The 23,140-nt window shown below is 32.1% G+C and overlaps 4 protein-coding genes across 9 annotated transcripts; 2 read left to right on the top strand and 2 right to left on the bottom strand.

Moving 5' to 3' along the window:
- LOC106764387 (taxadiene 5-alpha hydroxylase) lies at positions 1-2,344 on the bottom strand. Of its 2 annotated transcripts, XM_022781854.1 has the most exons (4): positions 2,163-2,344; positions 827-1,717; positions 520-707; positions 1-418 (listed from the first exon to the last, which is right to left on the bottom strand). In XM_022781854.1, the coding sequence occupies exons 1-4, from the start codon at positions 2,173-2,175 to the stop codon at positions 122-124; spliced, it is 1,389 nt and encodes a 462-aa protein (XP_022637575.1). In that variant the 5' UTR covers positions 2,176-2,344; the 3' UTR covers positions 1-121. The 2 variants fall into 2 exon arrangements, with proteins under 2 accessions (XP_022637575.1, XP_014504161.1); XM_014648675.2 differs by lacking the exon at positions 2,163-2,344 and having other exon boundaries at positions 827-1,879.
- A 2,698-nt stretch (positions 2,345-5,042) lies between these two features.
- On the top strand, positions 5,043-7,010 carry LOC106765349 (protodermal factor 1). Its single transcript, XM_014649931.2, has 3 exons — positions 5,043-5,278; positions 5,483-6,368; positions 6,458-7,010. Exons 1-3 carry the CDS (start codon positions 5,092-5,094, stop codon positions 6,786-6,788), a joined length of 1,404 nt encoding a protein of 467 aa, XP_014505417.1. The 5' UTR covers positions 5,043-5,091; the 3' UTR covers positions 6,789-7,010.
- Positions 7,011-8,562: 1,552 nt separating this feature from the next.
- LOC106763879 lies at positions 8,563-10,502 on the bottom strand. 5 transcript variants are annotated; one of them, XM_022781852.1, is made up of 3 exons: positions 10,363-10,502; positions 10,174-10,227; positions 8,563-10,044 (listed from the first exon to the last, which is right to left on the bottom strand). In XM_022781852.1, exon 3 carries the CDS (start codon positions 10,041-10,043, stop codon positions 8,997-8,999), a length of 1,047 nt encoding a protein of 348 aa, XP_022637573.1. In that variant the 5' UTR covers position 10,044; positions 10,174-10,227; positions 10,363-10,502; the 3' UTR covers positions 8,563-8,996. The 5 variants fall into 5 exon arrangements, with proteins under 5 accessions (XP_022637573.1, XP_022637574.1, XP_014503533.1 ...); XM_022781853.1 differs by having other exon boundaries at positions 10,174-10,212; XM_014648047.2 differs by having other exon boundaries at positions 10,178-10,227; positions 10,363-10,501.
- A 5,071-nt stretch (positions 10,503-15,573) lies between these two features.
- Positions 15,574-21,575, top strand: LOC106763090 (probable galacturonosyltransferase 15). The gene is made up of 6 exons (XM_014647267.2): positions 15,574-16,101; positions 17,720-17,763; positions 19,011-19,160; positions 19,528-20,109; positions 20,477-20,779; positions 20,909-21,575. Exons 1-6 carry the CDS (start codon positions 15,897-15,899, stop codon positions 21,206-21,208), a joined length of 1,584 nt encoding a protein of 527 aa, XP_014502753.1. The 5' UTR covers positions 15,574-15,896; the 3' UTR covers positions 21,209-21,575.
- Positions 21,576-23,140: the final 1,565 nt, after the last annotated feature.

The following is a 23,140-nucleotide window of genomic DNA, read 5'->3' as shown; positions in this document are numbered from 1 at the left end:
TATCCAAGTAAGTAACATGTGCAAACGCCTCAGTTCAAGGACAACATTGGACGGGAAACAAAGTAACATTAACTATTGCCTTATTAATGATGTGGCAAACAAATTCATTTTGAGGTTGCTTTTATGCATGTTTGGGAGAAATTCTGATGGGCATTCCGAGGGAAGGGAAAGGCAAGGGATCCATTGTCACAGGTTCATCTGGATGAAGTAAGAACCACTCATATTGTGTCACAACATAGTGCACAAATACGAGGATGTTTAACTTGGCTAATTGGTAACCTGCACAAACTCTTGGTCCTCCTCCAAAGGGAACATATGCATATTGGGGTACTCCCTCCTCAAACCTACTTGGGTTGAAATTCATAGCATCCTTGAAATATTCTTCATTGTAATGTGTCCCGTATGTTGTCCATAGCATCTGAGAAGAACCAAGAAAACCAGTTATATGATTCAGTTCACAATGTATCCATGTGCATGGATTCAAAATGTATAAGAATGAAAGAAGAAAGTAGTATTCACCTTCCATCCTCTAGGAATCACGAATCCTTCATATTCAATATCAGTGATAGCCTTTCTGAAAGAACCAAAGATAGGAGGGAACAATCTCATGCTTTCTCTCGCAACTTGCCATGTATACTTCATCTTTTTTATATCCTCCATTGTCAGATTCTCACCCCGCTTTTTGGTTCTCCTTATGGCAACATGTTCTGCATGAAATTAAGTGTAATTTTTCAATAATAAACTTTAAATACTTTTTTTGATTATTTAGAAGGTACAGGCATGAAAACTAAGCACTGGTTTAAATATGTTGTTGACGTTAGTTTACCTTGAAGAATTTTTCCGTAGCAGTCAGGATGCTGAGACAACATCTTGAATGTCATAGCAACAGCAAAAGAAGTGGTATCATGAGCTGCAAAAACTAGTAACACGACATTGTCTATGACTTCTTTTTCACTTATCTCCCCTTGGATCATCCCACATACCAAATTGGACAGCAGCATTCCATCTTGTTCTCTTTCTGAGCTTCCTTCCATTTCCTTTTTCTTCTCTCTCACCACTTTTATTAACATCTTTTCTATCTCCACCCTGGCCTTCTTTGCCCTCCAAAATTTAGTACCTGGAAACATAACTGCTGGGGAAAACACTCCTTCCAACACTCTTTCAAAGGTATCTAACATACCTGGCTCCACTTTGATTCCCAACAAACACTCAAACACTATGCTAAAAGTGAGGACTTTTGTTGAACGGTGAATACTGATATTCTCTTGGCCCTTCCAGTTTGTAGCTAAATGAAACTGAACAGAGTTGCATAATCTTGGAACCAGTAGCTCAAGTCCAGCATAACCAAGGCTTGTGGCAATGACACCACGGAGGAACCGGTGCCTTTCACCATCTTTCTCCATGATAGAGTCCCTTCCCATGAGCTCAACTGATGAAGAAGGCCAAGAGCTTTTCACCAACTTGAACTCATTGGACAGTAAGAATTTATTGGCCTCAGCTCCATTCACAACCACAGTTGGAGACCCCATGATCCTTGTTCTGAAGATCTTCCCATGTTTCAGAATTCGGGGATGAAAAAACTCTTCAAATAACTTGTTTCTCCTCTGAGCATTGAAGAATTCCATGGTCTCCCCTATCAGTGGAAACCCCATTTCCCCTGGTGGCAGCTTTCCTTTGTCTTTGCAGCATTGCTCGTGCCTCAAGAAAATGAAAGAAACTAGCAAAAGTAGTAGGGGAAACAAACCCCACAAAACAAAATAGATAATGTCCCCGAACATTGTAAGGATTTGATAATTCTGAACTCGTATCTATATTTTTTTTGTAAACTCGAATACTGATTGTTTAGTTCAGCACATCTTTATATATATATATATATATATATATGTATATATATATATATATATATATATATATATAGGAATCTGTAATATGTGGAGTAAGTCAAACCCAAATGAAATTCATGATAATTATAATCTTGATCATCCTTAAAGTCAATTCCTTCCACATAAAATTCTCATATGCAAGCCTGTTATCCTGGTCAAATTAACAGAAAAGCGAAAAACAATACTATTGTGAAAAGAAATACAAAGTAGAATCCTTGAACTATAGTGATAGATTCATTAATTGTTCCAGAAGAATGACACGTAATCATCATTACATACCTGAGAAATTCATTATAGAAAATAAGAGTAGTTTTCTCTTCCCGGTCAACGCTAGAAGCTTTGTAGTTAACCAAGAATCCCTAAAAATCTGGTGAAGTCTCGTTATTTTATGTGACTTTGCATCGTGTTTTAGTCATGATGATTGCTGATCATTGCAGCAATGTAAATACTGATTAATGTGTGATGATGGTGCAGAATCACCGTCTTTAAATATCTACTTTACAATATCTCTTTAAAGTAATTAGAAAGGTAGGCTGATCATGTTGGAGATAATGTTGTTTGGAACCGCCTAAGCCATGAATTATCTTAAACAAAGTTTTTGGAGGTGGTTTAAATTAAATCAGCATGATCTTCTCACGTTAGAAAGCTGGACTTTGCGAATTTAATTGGTTGTTGGGGAATGTTTAAAAGAAAGAAAACACAAGCTGTGAATGAATTGTAATATATACAAAATGTTGTTCTTTTACAAGAAATATTGCGTTTACATTTATAGCAAGATTTGCATCTGCTTAACGACAGCAGATTTTAACTAATTATTGTTTAAGAGATAATTATGGAGCTATGGTGGTCTCACTAATAGAAGCAAAAGAAAAGATAGCTTAGTTATGAAATGTTGTGCTGGCTTCCATTAAAAGTTATGGATTCTATGTCAACATCTATACATGATAACCACCGAAAATGCTGCCAATGGATTGAGACTGAGGACTTCGAAGAAAGCAACAGCGTTTATGTGATAGGCATTGTTTGCATGTGATGCACTCAGACATTTTAGACTGTTGCATTCAATGCCCCCCAACATTTTCTTTATCAAACCACCAATATTATCTTTTCACAAATTATATACAACACTTTCACACTACGATTACACGACAAAAAATAATAACTGAGGAAAAAACAATGTGACAAACAGATGGTGAACAGATGAAAACAAAAATAGAGAAATAGAAGTATTTACGGATCTCTTAAGAAATAGTCTGGAAAAAAAAAAGTTTACTAAAATGATGATTTGTTTGTAATTAAACTATGCACAAAGGCAACAAACTGAAGTAAAGTAAAGTAAACCATAAAATATTGAGTAATTTGAGAAAAACAAATGAAATAAATTAAAAAAAGTTCACTCTCAACTAAATCTTTAATGGTGAAGTGGTTAGATTGGTTTTTCTCGAAAAACCGACCTATGTACAACCCTAGTATACTAAACTGTTATAAAAGGGTTTATGCTTCATGAATATTTAGCTACAAAAAAGGGTACTGTTTCCTGAGTCAAGAATCAAAATTCTATTTTTTCAAGTTGCAATCAGATCAAGTTGAATAGCAATAAAATAAGCAAGGATGAAATTAAAAAAATTAGCTTCTCTCCATAAAAAGACTTGCCTAGTTCTTCCATGGTAATGAATGATCTCAAAAGGGACCGAACCACCTTTTCCAAAACAGTAACGGTCCATGAAAACTTAACAACCCTATTGATGACAGACTTTCCAGTTACAACATCGATAACCTCTTCACTTCCTTACAATTAACAACACCTTTCTCGTTTGTATCTTTGCCTACATAGTCAACTTGTTTTCTCATATATGCTACACATTTATGTTTGTATTATCACCAACTACATTTTTCTTTAACTGTCTGCAAGTAGTAAGTACTTATCTTTTTAACAGTTGACAGGTTCTAATGCAGGTTTACAGATATATATATATATATATATATATATATATATATATATATATATATATATATATATATATATATATATATATATATACACTTTCAACATACCATACACACAAACCTTACATAACATAGGGTCATTGTTATTTTTTAAGTACTTATAATACACAATAGTTATGTATATACACGTATTTCCATACAGCAAAATACCATGAAAATGGAATGTCTTACAATCACAACTGTGTCACAATATCATAAGATGTGACTTAACAGAGTATACATATACATGAGTAAGTATGTAATGTGGAAATTAAAACGATGTTTGATTAATAATACTTTCATGAAAATGTGAGGACAGCTTGTAATCTTACCGGCATAAAAGAAGGGAAAAGGGCACTCGTATTCACTACTCTCCCCACATATTTTAGTAAACTCACCTACCCTCTGCCATTCTCATTTAGTTCGAAATGGCTCGCTTGTGGTTTTACATATTTGGATTTCTTTTTATCCTTTGAATTCTTCAATTGCCTTAGTTAAATAGGAATTTTGTGCTGGTGTGCAAAATGATAATAACATAAATACACATACATTTTAATAAATATCACTATACCGGTATTCATTGCCATTTATGTGCTTGACATGGAAACAGAATGGTGAACAGTAACCACCGTGTACTGAGTCAAACATGCATCCAACAAAACTACTTCTCTAAGCTAGGTATCTATGTAAAGTGAAAAAATAAAATGAAATAATGTATCACATATTCATCATTGATTTGGATTAACTTATCTTAGTAAAAATCAGCAATAAATGTATCTTTATTCTCCTACTTTATACATCTATTAGAGAGATAAAGTACAAGAAATAAGACATAAAGAAGGAAGAAAAGGGAGGAAAATTGGTAAGTTACAGCAAGCTTGGATGTAATGAGTAATTTCAGTTGAATCCAGCTGAAGCTCATGATCGACAAGAAAGAATGCCGTAGTTAAGAGAGAGTGCACATCATAGGGGTACGTGTTGAACTGAATTCACGTACAGCGTTTAAAGCTATTTTAGAAAATTCAGGCATTATTGCATGAAGTAGTAGTAAATATGGAGTAAATGCACCTGCAAAACATCAACTAACTCTCATACTCCTCCACCTGCTAATATTTACTCCACTCTGTGAACCATCTTATATAGCATTCCCACTTCACTCCCCTCTCCACACTCAAACCTTCCCTTCTCTTCTTTCTCAGAGTGTTCTAAGCAGTCAGTGATAATGGGTAGGAAAAAACGTAGTCCTACTTCTATCACTATCTTCACATTGCTGGTTGGGATGCTTTCCCAGAACCTTGTCATCCCTGTGATGTGTTCCACTACCCCCGTTGAGGACCAGAAGAACAACCACTCTTCACGTCCACATGCAGAAGGAAGTCCTCCCACAGATTTATCAAATTCTTCTCTGTGTAATTCTCTAACCGAATAATACTTTTTGTTTCATCGTTGGTGCAAAATATATAAAGATAACATTAACGAGCTCTTCAACTTTCCTTGATAGCTACAGTAGGCCATTAAATTTGAAAGTATGAAATGATCAGAAGCTCATAAAGATACCACTTTGACGTTTAACTTTGTAATCTAACATTATACGTTGCTTTTACTTCTTGAAGGTTCATACTGCTCTCCATCTCATGGCTCTGGAGGCAGTGGTCATGGAAGCACCCCGCATTCTCATCATCATGGATCACACTCTCATCATGGAACTCCATCACATCATGGATCCCCATCACATCATGGATCCCCATCGCATGGAGGTGGAGGAAGTTCCACTCCAACCCCATGCACTCCCCCAGGTGGTGGAAGCTATGATCCAACTCCATCACCACCCTCAGGTGGTGGAAGTGGAAGTTACAATCCAACCCCATCAACTCCCCCAGGTGGTGATGGAAGTTACAATCCAACTCCATCAACTCCTCCAGGTGGTGGAAGCTATGACCCAACCCCATCACCACCCTCAGACGGTGGTGGAAGTGGAAGTTACAATCCAACCCCATCAACTCCCCCTGATGGTGGAAGTTACAATCCAACCCCATCAACTCCCCCTGATGGTGGAAGTTACAATCCAACTCCATCAACTCCCCCTGGTGGTGGAAGTTATGACCCAAACCCATCACCACCCTCAGGTGGTGGATATTACAATCCAACCCCATCAACTCCCCCAGGTGGTGGAAGCTATGATCCAACCCCATCGCCACCTGAGGGTGGTGGAAGTTACAATCCAACCCCATCGCCACCTGATGGTAGCAATTGTGGAACTCCACCACAAGAACCCTCTACTCCAACGCCCTCAGTCCCGACGACACCATCAACCCCTTCAACACCATCAAATCCTCCCTCAGGAGGTGGTGGGTACTACAACTCACCACCAACTTATGGAGGTGGTAGCCCCCCAATCACTGTGAGCCCACCTTCAATCCCTATTGACCCAGGCTCCCCCACGATCCCCTCCACACCCCCTTACCTTCCTTCTCCAACTCCTTTCACTGGTACATGCAAGTAAGTTCCCTTCATTACATTGCACGGTAAACTATCATATGACATACAGATACTGTTAAGTAACCAATGAATTGTCCTCTAAATTGCAGCTACTGGAGTACTCACCCAGGAATCATCTGGGGATTGCTAGGCTGGTGGGGAACCTTAGGCCATGTATTCGGTGTCTCTAACGTGCCAGCTTTTGGTGCCAGTCTCAGCTTGCCACAAGCACTTTCCAACACCAGAACTGATGGACTAGGAGCACTCTACAGAGAAGGGACAGCTTCCTTTCTTAACTCCTTGGTGAACAACAGGTTCCCTTACACAACCCAGCAAGTCAGAGACAGTTTTGTAGCATCTCTTCGCTCAAACAAGGATGCAGCAGCACAAGCCAACCTCTTCAGGATGGCCAACGAGGGGCGAATGAAGCCTCGACCATGATACAGTCAATTTGGTTTGTGTGTCAGTTTCTTTTGTTAAGAATGTGATATCCAAGACTTCAAAGAGTGTGCTATTTAGGTTCTTTATCATGGGTAGGATGGATATCGTTTTACTTTTCAAGTTTATGTTAGCCTTTATGGTTCCTTATTTTGTAATAAAAGTCATATATATCGTTAGTTCTTTTCACTATATATGATAAAATGATAAGTTTTTATTAAGTCAGATTATTTTCATTATATAACAATATCATTAACTCCGCTGAAACGGAAGATAAAATCAGAACTGCGATATTATTCATGAAATAAAAACTGACGATTGTTTTATGCATAATCTATAAAGGATACTGATTATCCATAAAGTTTAATCTAGAACTAGGCCTATACTAGATATGTTGATTCTTCATGCAACATGAATTGCATTCAAGTTAAAAGATCGATTTAAGGAGTTTTATAAACATAACCAAGGTCCACAATATAAAGTTTGAATTTTTCTAGAATTGTTTCCTAGTGAAGAGCAAGGGAGAATGGTTTTGTTGCCAAAAAATATAAAAAAACAAAGACAACAGATGGACCAAGATGCTAGCAGTGGTGCCCCTATGTGAATTGGAAATGATGAGTTATAGTGGCAGAGGAAGTATTAAGGCGTCATGTGGGCTATAATTAATGCCTTTTAAGTGCCTCAACGAGAAGTGTACAAGGCTGTGAAAATGGTCCAAAACAATTGCATTGGTAGGTAAAGACTATAAAAGGAGGGTTCCCAGTGTAATGTAAAAAAATTCATTATAGTTGTAAAACACAGACACAGGCAAAACCCTACACGTTTCTGCAACTTACCAAATATTGATAAAGATAATAGCTGAGATCTTAAAACACCTCTACTACATTAGAATACTTCGTAAGAAAGGAATAAAAAAATCATGCATCGTTTTCTAAGTTTTTTTTTTAATTAAAAAATCCATGTAAAAAACTGTAAGAGTTAAATACGTTTTGGATGGCGAGGAGAAAAAAACTTGAAAAGTTAGATTGTACTTCTCGCAAAACATTTATAATAGTTTATCCAAATGAACTGAAAACTTCTAACTTTAAAAATCGCAATGTGCATGTAACTTTGAAGACCCAAAAGCTGTTGAATGTGTAAGATGACCAACAACGGTATGAAGTCTCTAAGGTAGTCAACTTGGAAAGGAGGGGAACCATTAACAAGGATCATAAGAATGCATATAACTGCAAATTTGAAATACAATGTTTTGAGCCACATAACTGCCGTTTTCCGGGAGCATTCCTGAGCTTAGAACCTCCACTTGGAGGAACAACAGCAGCACTAGATCATGACAAGAATTTGGATGTTAACTGATAAAAGGGAAGAAAGTTTCAGTTCATAGTCCCTTGCTCCCTTATTTCAAAAACCTTAAACTTTTAGATTTAAAGCAAAAGATAACTTCATAACCTCTTCCATCCTCTTCCCCTCCCTGTCAACTTGGAGAGTAAAAGGAAGCGTAGGGACAGAGAGGAGTGAAAGGAGTCTCCCTGATTCCATTCATGTTGGCTGACCTTTCTAAACATTCAAATTCCAACGATGTCATCCTTTAATACATCGTATAATTTTTCTCCTTTCCACCCCTCATCATTCGAAAAAATTATAAGCACTCCTGCAGAATTTGTTTCAATTAAATTAACTTCCTTTTTTATTAAACATTATGTTTTAGCCTTTCATATTATAAATGCATCGTACAAATATTTCCACATTTTTCACCAGTTATAGATGTCAACTTGGGTTTAGATCACAGGATAAATAAGTCTAGTAGTCAAGCTTGCAAGGTCAGGCTCATAATTTGACAGCCATATTACAAAAGGGTAATTTAAAACGCAACTCCACGAGAGTATTCAATTTTCAAAGATTAACCCAGGATTGGTGCCTCAAATCTCAAGAAAAATGGTAGAAATATTACAATTTTAACCAAATCTAGGATAACATTCAGCACACTGCTTGCTAAAGCGCAAAGGGATTGGTGAAAAGGTTCAGAATCATACCTTTCACATGTCCCACACCCAATTAAGAAAGTTCAGCCCTTGAGACTTGGTATCTGATAAGAAACCACTGTAACAGTTTTGACATGAAGTCAATGGATCTCTGGTTGAATTTCAGAAAAAGAAATTGAGAAGGACAGTTACATCATATTCAAGTGGTTTCAGTGCAGGAAAGATTTGATCAGCTCCTGTGAGATTCAAACCATTTAAAAATTTGGTCAGAATGCAAGCTAGTCATCTCATGGTAAGCAAATGCAAGGTTTAGCTCCTCTTGGACATGAGAGACCAGATTATTATCCAGTACAAGAGTTTTCTTCTCCTCAAGAGCCTTTTTCCATTTGATTTTACGCCCATCTTTCTTCATGTAACCATTTTTATCAATAAAGCCCTTTTCCTGAAATAACTCGAATATCTTTCTAGAAAGAGGCAGATCAAGCCCTGGAATTCTATCGGCTAAAGTATTGGGTGACAACGGGAATTCCATACATTCAACAACACCAACATCAATCCCTCTATCTTTTAGAACCTCTACATACTCATCAATTTTCTGCTGCCTGTAAAGATCTTTGGGCATGTGAACAAAAAGGGTAGGTGGGTAGTCCCCTCTAATATCAATTTGCTCAAACATCCCCTCCGCAATCATGATCACGATACTACTAAACTTCATAGCGGTGGCAAGCACTGAAACAAAATATCCTCCAGAAGAAGCACCCAAAGCCACAAGGGGAAGGTTCTCAAGCTTCCTTCTACCAGTCCACCATTCTATAATGTCTTTAACAACCAGCACCTCTTTTCCAAAAGTCCAACATCTCTGAGCACTTGAAATTGTAATAACAGCAAAACCTTGGGCAAGGCCATGGAGTACAAGCAACCTTTCTTCAGGTAAACCAATGCAATCAGGGCATTCAGGGGACTTATCCCAAAAGTTGAGGGCCCTGCCATCGCATCCATGAGCCAGAAAGAGAACACCTTTAGGTGATTCTGGCACTTGCCATATCAAATCAGTTCCATTCCGGAACTCTTTTGTAGGATGCAAATGCACCAACGAGTCAAAGCTATTCCCTTTTTCATTAGGACGTTCATAAGCTAAACTAGGATTAGCACCATCACTGTCATTATGAAATACTAAAAAGAAAACCAGCATTAATGTAAGAAACATGAGAAAAACAGAGACCCGACAATTGAGAGCGCCACTCCATGGCGCTGGTTTGTATCCACGCTTCAACATGCTGCAAGAAGGGATGACATAAAGGGTGGAAAATATATAAATTTTCTAAAAATTAATTGAGAGAAGGTTGAAAGGGTCGATTCATAATCAATTGCATCATTCAAATCAGACTACAGTGTCGAACACATACTCACATGGAATTCTACCATGAAACTCCACAATCTATAAGCTGCAATTGTTGAATCTCCAAGCGCAAAGTAAATCCATTAGGTGAATAGCAGAAATGTTGTGTTATTTGCACTCAGGGTCGTTGAACTTAAATAAAATAGATATAGAAAAATTAAATAGAAAATTGACGGTCAGAGATTTAACTGCTTACCCTGCACTTATCTTCTAACTGCACCGAATCCACATCTGTGAAGAGAAAAAGTGAATAAAAAAAAAACAAGAATTAACGTCAGAGAAAGGCGACGAGATCGGAGTTGTCCACGAGATCTAAAGACGTCTTGGATCGTTACATATTTTTTATTTATTTTGTTTTATTTTCAGAATATTTTTAAATTATGACACAAAATTTAAAACATGTCAAATGAAATATGCTAATGTGAAATGGTTATTGTGCTGAACATGCCATCGTAGGACCAGCTTGCACCTTCAATACATTTATGGCCATTTCTTCCTGCACCCTCCTTTTTTCTTTCTGCATTACCTAACTTAAAATCTCACTTTTACCCTCATGCATTAGAAGCTTTAATTTTGTTTTCTCTCTCATCTTTGCCGCCGCAGCACCACATCTCCATGCATCCTATCCCTCTCATTGTTTTACTACCAATCATCATCTTTCAATCACTTCCCCTTCTTATCTCAACCATTCGCAGAGAGCGATGATCGAGATGAAAATGTAATGGAATGTAGGGACATAGAGTACTTAACCGTTTAGTGGGCCAGTGGTGGCCCAGCGGAAAGTGGCATGTTATGTGTTTATTTAATGTGTGTTTACTTAGGATGATCGAAGGTGATTGGAGGAGAGTGATTGAGTAAATTTAAGAATACTATTTTTTGTTGTTTATTTGAATGAATTTGAAAATAATCGAGAATAAATTTTGAAATAAAGTTTATAAGAATTGAGGTAAAATTTAGTTTATACTATAAATTAAAAAAAATTTACACACTAAGAGAAGCACCAAAGACGAAAAAATCTCAATCATGTGCATCCTTTACTCCACAAATTTTGCCTTTTGACTTTTTGTCCTCAATCACGTTACTCCTTTTTTTTTTTCATTTTTGTCATTCTTCCTTTAAATATCTATCCAAATGACTATAACTATTTAAATCTCTATCTTATTTTATAAATAATTATATAAAATAAAATTTCTCAGCCAATAAATAATGCCTAACAAATCATTGAAACGGTGACGTAATACAACATCATCAGATGAAGCCACAGACAATGATAGCTCATCACTCTCTAAGTAGATATATGTCAAAACACACTACATAATATTACAATTTTCTATTATGTTATTTGAAATATGAAAATACATAATGAGATTATAGCTTAAATAATAAATATTTACAGATTAAACTTCGATCAAATAATTTAACATATAAAACAAGTAATATTCATGTTAGTTCATCTAGTAAAAATCATTGATTAATCTGTTAAAACTAAAAAAAAAAAGCATTTACATACTTTTAAAAGCAATAATTTATTAAAAAATAAACTTAGTAAATTAAACTAATTGACTGACTTATTATCTTTATGAACAAATCAAGACTTCTAATGTGTATAACTATCTCGTTAATAAGCTTAAAAGTGTGAAAATTTTTACATGGAGTTTAAAGTTTTCATTCACTAAAAATAACTGCATTTTTCTTCTTTCTTTTTCTAATATGAGCAAAATCTATTACACAGTAACTAAAACAAATTACGAAATTTCTGCTTATTTGTAAACTGGATACTACTATTTTGCCACTCAACAAATTTTTATACACATTTTATCTTTCAATTTTTCCCTTATTTTATAAATATAATTTTTTTTAATGACTAAAATATTCGTAAAAGTAAGTTGTCAACGTAAGGTTATATATTTAAAATTTCTTATAAATTGATTGTGAATTGACTATTTTATTTTTCTTTTACATAATATATATAACATCCTTGTCCATTTTTACTCGTCACATCAACGTGTCCATGATATATAATAATGTTATCTGATTAATTTTCATATTCATCAAATGCATACAATCATTTCGATCAGGAATGATAAAAATATTTATATTATAAATATTTATAGATAAAATTTGTCAAAAACATATTTGTGAATATTTATTATTTATAGATATTGAGTATTTTAACATTTATTTATAATTAGATTAACTATATGTATCATATTATACTATTTGCATTGTAGATATATTCATTATTTAAAGAATAAAAATAAAAGTAAAATTTTATTTTATGAAGTTAAATTTTAATTATATTTTATTAAATCAAAATTAAAATTAAAATTTAATTTATATTATATTTTATGTTTTAATGTAATTTTATTTATATTTTATTTTAAAACTTTATAAAATATTTTTTTTTTGAAATATTTGTGAATATCATGAGAATACGTAAATTTTAAAATACTCAAATATTTTTAAATAAATATTTAATAGATAATGAAAAGAGTATTAAATAATAAATTCTTTTTATTGCAGATTAAATAATTGTTACTCTAATTCATATTGAACAGGAGAAAGTGAGAAAATGCTTATAACAATGATACTGACTATGGTGGTATTTCATTCTGGTAGAGAGTTTTTAACAACCTGAGTGGTCCAAAAAGAAGAAATATTGAAAAAATATTTATGAAGGCATTAAATTATTTTAAATAAAGAATTAATAAGATACTTAAAAGTACTTACTCAACCTACCTATTAGAGAAGTGTTAATATGATATACGCAATTTGACTAATTAGATATTATATCAATGCTTAGCTATAATATCAGTTAGAAACATATAGTTTTGGGGTAGAGTGAAATAGGGAATTATACCCTTATTTAAATTTAAATATAACGTAAATTAGGTCTCAAACATAAAGTTAGCACACTTAATTTTGTGTTTAACCTACTAAATCGCGCAAAAGAATTTCTTTATTTTTATGTACATTTTTTTTTCTTCCTCCTCTTGTTTTTACATATTACAAAATGCAATGTTATATTTGGGTTGATTTTGCAGCACTATCTAGTTTTTTAGGTATACAATCACTACCACTTATCGTAAGTTTTAGAACTCTACGTTTTTTCAAAATTTAGCTAAACACGCATTAATTGTAATAATTTTTTTGGTTGGGATAAATATTACTATAATTACTATAATTAGATAAAATATAGGTATGAGAGGTGCCCATAAAATTGATGTTATGTTTGACCAGTTTGGTCTCATCCTAAGTTAAAATTATTTGATATTCCACCCTATTTTATATATCAAAATATATATTGTTTAACCTTACTCTACGTTAGGTTTAGAGATCAATGAGTCATTTTTTCATCTAATTAACTTGTTTATAACAAAATTATAACATTATTACTTATTTAAAAATTTAAATACCACTTGAAACTATTTTGTTAGTGCCATGGATAATTGAAATAAATAAAGATTGATAAAAGCAGACAAAAGTCTAACATTATTATGAAATTGATTAAAACACTACAAAATAAGAATTAAGCACTGTAAAAGTAACTAAACAATCTATTAATTCGACATTTGTTTACTAAGATAACCCTCAATTAATATGTATAAAGAGTGTTATTAACTTTATTTTTATTTAGTTAATTATTTTTGAAATCAGACTTTGAATCATGTGATTAATTCGTTAAGTGAGGCTTATTTTAACAACCTTATTTATATATTTAATTTTAATACTTATTAATTTATCCTGTACAATTTTATAAATTACGGATTTTTTTTTAAATAGTTTTATATTTGAAAAGATGAAAAGAGCACTACCTTAAAGGATAGTTAAGAATGTTTAACAAAACGAAATAATCACCTTTTTGTATTATTTTTATTAGACTGATTCAAGCAGAAACTGATTATCAAACCAGTTCATTTACGCATCGTTTTATCCAAAAACTGCCATAAAACTAATTTATTTGAAAATGAATTAATTGGCTAATATTGATTGTACCTGTTTATCCAAAAAAAACCTTTCTATATATTTTTCTTAAAATTAAAAACTCATAATCATAATGATCGAAACAATTCCAATCCGATATTATACAAGCACGTTTCATTAGAATATTTACATTTTTATTTCAATGTTAACTAAAAAACGCATTTTAAACAGTAAATAAAATTAAAAAATTTAATAAAAAGTATTAAAACCAGAATTTTATAAAATTGAAGGACTAAAACCAAAATCGACCCAAATAGACTAAAAACATATTTATCCTTATATTAATTATACATGGAAATAAATGTCATTATGTGTTATTAAATTGAAGTATTATGAGTTATTCTTAAATATTACAAATCATAGATATCATTTTATTTTTGTTTAGTGTCATGTAAGTATTACTAATTTAATTATAATTAAACCACTAAGGGGTAGATTCTTCCTTCTCATATCTCCAACCAAAACTCAACTGTTAATTACTAGAACATTGGTAAAATCCATGCCAAGTTGTACAGCTCGTGACAATCAATTAGCAACTTCAATTAGTTTAAAATATTTCTTTACATGACAGAAATTTAAAATGTTGTTTAATATTATAAATATGTATCATATTATATGAATATAAATGTGGCTAGTTTCTCTAAGATAGGTATAACTTAGGAAAAAATATTAAAATTTGTAGTTTAAAACCCTCGTATTATTGAATGTATTAATCTTTTTGTACAATAACTAATAATATTGCTTATTTCATTCTAAAATAAAATAAAAATATTTAGCACTTAAATTTTGCTCATGATAATTTTCTACCTTTATCTGAGAACATCATGCGCGTTATTACAGTCTGCTCATACACTTCAATAATACTCCCATGATATACAAGAGCACAATTCTGCATTGAAAAATGGACCAACGTGGAGCTTTCAGATAGAATCACCGACCTGTCAACATTAGTTTCGAAAATGATAAAGAAGTTAAAGTGGTACAGTGACGGTACTTATTTGTCACTATTCCATCCTTAAAACATTGGATTTCCAAAATACAGTCTTACAAGTTTATTTAAATTAACATTTAACTTACTATATCATTTGGAAATTTTAAAGAAATTCTAAGCGAATAAATTATTAATTTTTTTATTGAATATTTGCAAATTAATGTAACGATTTGGGAGTTTCATGTAACAAGAAAATGATTAAATTTAATTGAAGTTAGTAAATAGTTTTTGGCATCGTACTATCATTTATTACATGTAAAATAAGGAGAATTATCATAAAAGAAAAATAGAATATAAAATTAATTGAGAAATGTAGAAAATGAAAATAGTAGTAATAAGAAGAAGATTTGAAGGGAAAGAAAGAATTGGTGGAGGTGTCGGTGAAGGAATGTCAAAAGAGTAAATAAGGAGAAAAGCAGTGGCAAAAGTAATTTTGTAAATCCCCTCAAACACCAACTTGTCTATGCAATATAATCATTTCCCGCGACTTTGATTTTCGCATTTTCCACTCGCTTTCTAGCTCTCTTTGTCTGCAACTACAACTATTATCTTATCGCCCTAAGAACTCAACCTCATTTCGATTCGATTCAATATCCTCTATTCGTCGTCCTCACAGAAAAACCGATCGAAACCGTGAAATCATGCGAATGCAACACGCGCATCTCCTTGTGAGTGTAAGTGGCTCAGATCTGGTGCTGATTTGATATTGGAGGAACTAAGAGAAAAAAGTTAGAGAGACGAATGGAATTCGGAAGATGAAGTTTTATGTATCTGCGAAGGAGATAAAAAGAGTTGTCGCTGTTACCAAATCCGCCGCAAAGACAACTGCTCCTGCCGACACCATCGTCGGTCGCCGGGTTTCCAACCGGACTGTGGTGGCTCTCGGAATCGTGTTGCTGCTGGGCTTTGTGAGAGTAGCTGTTTTGGTGCTGGAATCTTCTGCGGCGTGCTCCACCATTGGTAAAATTTTCACTCCTTTTAATTTTGCGCTCATAATTTTGAATTATATCTATTTTTTTTTACGGTTAACCTAATTATGGGATAAGTAAAGTACACATGAATTTGAGTGTTGAGAATAGTACCATCGAATCTGTAACGACCTACCGCACCATATGACGATGGAGAAGACCTCTTCTTTCAACTTATTTTCCAAGATAATAAATGCAAAAACTTACTATTTTATTTTTCTTCCCCATTTCTCCTCTTCGTCAAACATAATGTTTTAATTTACCATTTTTAAAATTCTGTTGACGATTTCTTTTTATAATATTATTTGGAAACTTTTTTAAATAAATTGTTTAATGAGAAGTATATTTTTTAATGCATTGAATATGTTTTTGTATAAATCGAGCTTTTAAACACATGCATTCACATTTTTTGTTTCAATTTAATTAGATAAAAAAATATTTTGTACACAGTTTAATTAAATACGAAAATATAAAAATTAAACACGTTGAAACTTTAAATCAGTTATTATATTTTCAAATGATAGTATTATTTAAATACGTTTTGCATTTTAAAATGTTATATTTCTTTTACTAAAAAAGTGAAAATAATAGTTTAAGTTTCATGTATACGAATATCTTTAATTTTTAATATTTCGGAATAGCGTTGGTCAACAGAGTATCGTGTTTCTCAAAGTCATTTCTTCCAACGACAAAACTACATATGTATGGAGATCCATTTTCCATTAAAGTCACTTTGTTAAATTCTTCTTGGTGAACCAAACAATTAGTTGGAGAATTAATTAACAGGACATATTGCAACAACATTTGTTATTTAAAAAGATAACTAAAATCAACAATAAAATAAAAATGCGTTTTAAAAAGAAATATATATAGTATTTTCTTTCGTCTTGGTGCTAATTTTATATTAACATGTTATATGCATCTCCATATACTTTTTAAATGTCTAAAATTTAGAATAAAACTTAATCCTTTAATTTTTTTATAAAAAATAATTCCATCTGTTTTAAAAAAATATGTAATTTTAATCTTTAAACATTAAATTTGAGAAATGAAGAAAATGTTTTTTTTTTTCAAAGTTTTGTTTAGTTTGTTAAACATAATCATCAAGAATCAAAAGCCCTTAAAAAAAACATCGAGGAGCTAAATACATAATAGTAAACAAATAATTTATCTTAAATTTATACTTAAATAATAATCTTTTAGTTGACGGTATACAAAATCTAATAGATCAAATTACATATTAACTCATTTATCTCCAAATTTCATATTTCACTCGTCTAACTCAAAATTAGACAAAAATGTTAGAGATATGAAAAAAATTAAAGATATTAGAACATTCTCCTAATTTATTTTTGCATTGAGTTATTTTATAATTTAATAATTTTTTTTTATGATTACAGAAGTATTGGACTAGAATCAAATTAATTACAATCGACTTTATAAATGTATCATATTATGTATTTATTTTTATGAGTTTATATAAAACGAAAGTTGACGCACACAGTTTTCAAAGTCACCTCCCTCTATTCTTCTATCTTTAAAAAAAAAAAAGACATGATAAAATCATCTTTAAACTGAGCTCACATTTGTGACCATTGTAATTGTTGCAGATTGCGTGGGATCGACATTTTTCGGGGGAGGTGACGCCAATCTGGTAGACCCAATCTATATTTTTAATCCTTTCTGATGGAGTTTTTGTATCATCATAACCAGCTTATTCCTATTGTTTGAATTTTAATAAATTATTATCATTAATTCGTTTTAGGGTGAGCTGGATAATGTTGAAATTAATATTTTATGGTTTATTTTTATGAAATCAGCAGGACACTAGAATATATATTTGTTATTTTCTTACAAGTTTTTATTTAACTTTCGTATTTATTAAAATGTGCAGTCATGAATAATTTCTAATATGATTTGAATAATTATTTTTGCTATATTATTTTATTAATATAGATACATATATAGTTAACTGTGTGCATTATTTAGTTAATGTTATATTGAAGTCTAATTATATTGAAGGAAGAGTAAACATTATAACATGTTAGTATTGGATTTTAATACGAGCACTATAAACAAGTACGTGAAAGAGTTAACTGAATTCAGAATCTCTTCAAATATGGTAATGAGATTAATGAAAATTAATAAGGCAAGATAAGATATTGGAAGAGAGACTTCAAATGATAATTATAGGTGACAACAAGTGCAATCCATTGTTTGACACAAAATTTCAATAACTTAAACTTCAGAAATTTGGTTATCAAGATTCAGATGTATTTTGATAATGATAATTACTTTTCCATTTCCGTTGCCCTTAGAACTTTTTTTTTATTTTAATTTTTAGATTGCCATGCTTAGAAAACATTAAATAAAATATCAAATCTTCATAATTTCTTTGTAACGTAAAATTAAATTTTACGGTGTTAATTTTTAAGATGGTATGTTATTAGAAGTAAATTCAAATATTAAAAGTATCACAAGATAGTTATGATGAAATAAGTACTTGCTTTTTACATCCTTATAAAACAGTTTTTCTATCTCAATATTTTATAACGATAATGATATTTATACAACATTTTTTTACAACATTTGAACATTGATTACGTGTGAATCTGTTATTGGTTCTAAATTACTTCATAATAGTTGTCAATGTTCAAATGTTGTCTAAATATCATTATCCATTTTATAAAGCTGATAGGAAAAACTTAAACTCTTTGATAAAAGAAGAGGAATGCTTTTATTTATAATAATATGTTGTAAATAAGTGAAGTTTATAATGCATTTAAATTTTTATAGTAAAAAAAAAAGATGTGTGCATGAACAAATAATGAATAATGAAATCTCATATTTTACATTCCCGTTTTTACGATGATACTGTGTGTATTATATACATGCATGAAGAAACTGAGAGAAGAGCTGATCAGAGCACTGATAGAGGCAAATGATGGTAATAATGCAAATGACGGAGGAACACAGTCATTTAACGAGCTTGTCAAAGTGTTGGCGTCCAAACAAGACCTTAAGGCATTTGCTTTCAAGACTAAAGCCACGGTACACAAATATCCACTTTATTTTAGCTACTCCTTCTTAAGTTAACTACGTATATATCATTCACTATTCCATAATTTTTGATCCACCAGAAGGTAGTTTGCAATGTACTAAAAATAATATAAACATCAAGTTGATAGCTCTTTTGAAAATTTTCGATATATCGAATATATTGGTGAGACAAAAATCAGTGTTTAGAAATTATCTTTAGCTCTTACATTTGTCATTTATTAACTATTATTCTATATGTAATTCTTCCTTCAATTATGGACTGCCATGCAGCTTGTACTGTACTGCTACTGTTGTTGCAATATGTACTGTACTTAGAGTAATGTCACTGATGACTATGTTGATATATATGTATATGTAGCTATCAGAGATGGAACGTGAGGTGCAATCAGCTAGAAAGAAGGAGTCACTTAATTGGCATATAGCGTCGCACGGAGTTCCCAAAGGTTTGCACTGTCTTTGTCTGAAGTTGGCTGAAGAATACACTGTAAATGCCATGGCCAGATCTCGTCTACCTTCTCCTCTACATGTCTCTCGCCTTGTTGACCCTACCCTTCACCATATAGTTCTCCTAACAGACAACGTCCTTGCAGCTTCAGTCGTTGTAACTTCCACCGTTGAAAACTCAGCCAACCCTGGAAGATTAGTCTTTCACGTTGTCACCGACAAGAAAACTTATACTCCCATGCACACCTGGTTTGCCATCAACTCTATTAATTCAGCAGTTATTGAGGTTAGGGGGTTACACCAATATGATTGGTCTAAAGAAGTGAATGATGGTGTCACAGAGATACTGGAAACTAATGATTTAATTTGGAAGCACTACTACAACAACTACAAAAAGAAGGAGCTTGAGCACAATGAAGAGGATAACAGATATGTAGAAGCTTTAATGCCAAGCAGCCTTTCCTTGTTGAATCAACTCCGTCTCTATATCCCTGAGGTAACTAATTAGTTTTCTTTTCTTTCTTATTTTTTCTTGCTAGCCCTAACATCGAGAATTTTGAAAATGGTGTCCGCATATCAGTTTCAAGTATTTTGTGGCGTCTGCCACCACAAATATCTGCAATATATTAAGGAATGATATGAGATCACTGTTACCTCAATATATATAAAACCTTTCCTATGATTTTAGTGATAAAACAAAACAAATGGTCAGTGGTTATTCATGATTGTTTCATAATGTGAATTTTATGGACCAAGGCAAAAAATGTCAGCGACCGTAATTGCAGCAGTGTCAAGGTTTTTGTGTTGTCTTAAGGACTTAGTAAGAACTTGACATGTTTCGTGATTTTTGTGGTCCGTCACAGCTGTTTCCAGATCTAAACAAGGTTGTACTGGTGGACGATGATGTTGTAGTACAGAAGGACATATCTTTTTTGTGGGAACTAGATCTTAATGGCAAAGTGAGTGGTTCCGTGTTCAAGTCGTGGTGTGAGAACAGCTGCTGCCGTGGAAACAAATACGTCAACTTGTTGAACTTTTCGCATCCTATCATATCATCCAACTTTGATGGTGAGAAGTGTGCATGGCTCTTTGGCGTGAATATATTCGATCTTGAAGCTTGGAGGAGATCCGATATTACTGAGACTTACCATTACTGGTTGAAGCTTGTAAGTATTGTATCTACATGCATAGATATTCATTAAATTCATTATATCTTGAAGGGTGCGGTTTAGTTCTGTTAATTTTGTGATTATGATATTAAACTACGTACATGCATATGATTTGGTTTGTTGCAGAACGTGAAGTCTGGGTTGACATTATGGAATCCTGGAGTTGTTGCACCTTCTTTGATTGCTTTTGAGGGTGAAGTGCAGCCTATAGATTCATTATGGCTGGTCAATGATTTGGGTTATGAGTATCGATCAGAAGAAGAAATCAGCAATAGCTTAGAGAGAGTTGAAGGTGCTGCTGTTGTTCATTTCAATGGCCCAGCAAAGCCCTGGCTCGAAATTGGTTTACCTCAGGTTCGAACTTTATGGAATAGATACGTAAATTTCTCCCATAAGTTTATTAGGAAATGTAGCATTATAGAGTGAAGAAATTACTCATCAAAAGTTCATCTTCAGATACTACCAATAATCATTATCAGAACTTTTTCATAGTTGTGGGACTTTTTTACTAATATTTTTCTGTAATTTTAAAATAAAAATTAGAATTTTATGAAAAATCTGAAAAAACAAAAGTCTCACGAGATGAAAAATTCTAATGATGAATAATGCATGGAAAAAAGAGAGAAGAAGGTTTTGCCTTCAGTCTCTATAACATGCATTCATGCATATATATACAAATAGCTTATTCTATACATGAATATACTCTGCCAGAAGAAGCTACAGCAGTTAAGTATATATAATGTAATAGTCCAGTAAATTATTTTTCTTTTTAAAATAATGACATTAATAGACAGCATTTGTATCTTGTTGGATTTTAAGATTCTTACTTGCTTTAAGTTTATATCAAGGGTTCTAAAATTCCTTACACTTTATTTAAAAAAAAAATTCTCCATTAATTATTTGGGCATTTAAACCATTTTAGATATCTATTTCTCAGCGTAATTGTGAAAAGCTGAATCTTATCCTATTTAAACGTTAACAGCTATTAAAATATATGATAATGGTATATATAAATACTTGACAAACCATTAGAAAGTAATTCTCACTTTAATAGAACATAAAATTAATATATAGCATGATAACCTTAAAATGTATTACTTTCTCAATCATTTTACATTTCAACATTCAAGCCATATTTTAAGTATCAATCAAAACCAGCCACTTTACACTCAATATATTTATGTTTTAATTATTTTTTTTAATTTTTTAATTTAAAGTATTAATATACTATTATATTATTAAAATAAATAATAAGTATATGTTCTTTTAAACTATTAAACTATTTTTTTTTTATCATAATAATAGATGAACTAAAAATGTTAAAAAAAATACTAAAAGAAATGAAAGAAAAAAATATACATTTATGTACACAACAATAATTAAACTTTAAATATAATATATAAGTTTAATTAAATATAAATAAAGAAATTATAATATAATAACCAAACATTTTCTCAACCTTTTTTTTTCTTTTAACACTATAAATAACTGCGTTACATAAATCAAATATAGTGCGTTTTAATGACCATATAATATTTTAGAAACATATACAACTAAATCCTAAAGTTGATTCATACAGGTTCAATGATGTTATAAAGATAATCATATAATATCAACTATTTCAGAGTTTCAATGAATCTGATCGAATGCCATCATACAAAACAAAATCCCCCAACATATTTATTATATGATATTAAAATTACGATAATCTTTTATAATATTTTTATAGTGTAAAATTTAAATAATTAATTTAAATGACTAATTCTTGTTCCTAAACAATTTCTCGTTATAGCTGCTTTTTAAACAAAAGACACTCTTCATATTACTCTGCCGTAGTTTGTGTTTTGACTTTGGAGCCGGTCTTATGGGTGAGAGAGTTTTGGGTTTAATAAAATATTAGGCCCAAACAAAGCCCAATCCCTGTGTATCTTATTTCTATTAAATAAAAAAACATATGACCAATAGTTTACTTTTAATTTTAAATAAAAAAATATTAGCTCCCTCCACCTCCCCCATCCTCCCTCCACCTCTCCATTTCTTTTTTATCCTTTATTATATTTTACTATTTCTATTTTATCCTTTAATAAAAATTTATTTTAGGTTAAAATTAATTTTTACTTACTCTATCACATAACATATTATCTTTGCGCGCAGTGGTTCACTGAGAAAGAGGAATCATCTCTGCACTTGGAGGTAGAAGTTTAATCATAGTTAATAACCCTAACCCTAATCATGTTGAAACCTCCCTTAAACGAATATGGGCATCCGTCGACGGATGTCGACATCCGTTTCATGGCCAAACGGATGTCGTCCGTTTAGGCTGGACGTCTTCTTCCTCCTACACACATCTCAACAGGA

The sequence above is a fragment of the Vigna radiata genome, chromosome 6 (genome assembly GCF_000741045.1).
Source record: "Vigna radiata var. radiata cultivar VC1973A chromosome 6, Vradiata_ver6, whole genome shotgun sequence".
Taxonomy (NCBI): Eukaryota; Viridiplantae; Streptophyta; class Magnoliopsida; order Fabales; family Fabaceae; genus Vigna; species Vigna radiata.
Note: the sequence above shows the minus strand (reverse complement) of the source record. Positions and strands in the feature narration are given on the sequence as shown.

Coding starts and splice junctions, on each gene's coding strand:
- LOC106763879 (XM_022781852.1), bottom strand. CDS start 10,043: ATGTTGAAGCGTGGATACAAACCAGCGCCATGGAGTGGCGCTCTCAAT.
- LOC106765349 (XM_014649931.2), top strand. CDS start 5,092: ATGGGTAGGAAAAAACGTAGTCCTACTTCTATCACTATCTTCACATTG. Junction 5,279..5,482: donor TTTATCAAATTCTTCTCTGT/GTAATTCTCTAA, acceptor TACTTCTTGAAG/GTTCATACTGCTCTCCATCT. Junction 6,369..6,457: donor CCTTTCACTGGTACATGCAA/GTAAGTTCCCTT, acceptor TCTAAATTGCAG/CTACTGGAGTACTCACCCAG.
- LOC106764387 (XM_014648675.2), bottom strand. CDS start 1,778: ATGTTCGGGGACATTATCTATTTTGTTTTGTGGGGTTTGTTTCCCCTA. Junction 708..826: donor CTACGGAAAAATTCTTCAAG/GTAAACTAACGT, acceptor AATTTCATGCAG/AACATGTTGCCATAAGGAGA. Junction 419..519: donor TGATTCCTAGAGGATGGAAG/GTGAATACTACT, acceptor GGTTCTTCTCAG/ATGCTATGGACAACATACGG.
- LOC106763090 (XM_014647267.2), top strand. CDS start 15,897: ATGAAGTTTTATGTATCTGCGAAGGAGATAAAAAGAGTTGTCGCTGTT. Junction 16,102..17,719: donor TGCGGCGTGCTCCACCATTG/GTAAAATTTTCA, acceptor TAATTGTTGCAG/ATTGCGTGGGATCGACATTT. Junction 20,110..20,476: donor TCCGTCTCTATATCCCTGAG/GTAACTAATTAG, acceptor GGTCCGTCACAG/CTGTTTCCAGATCTAAACAA.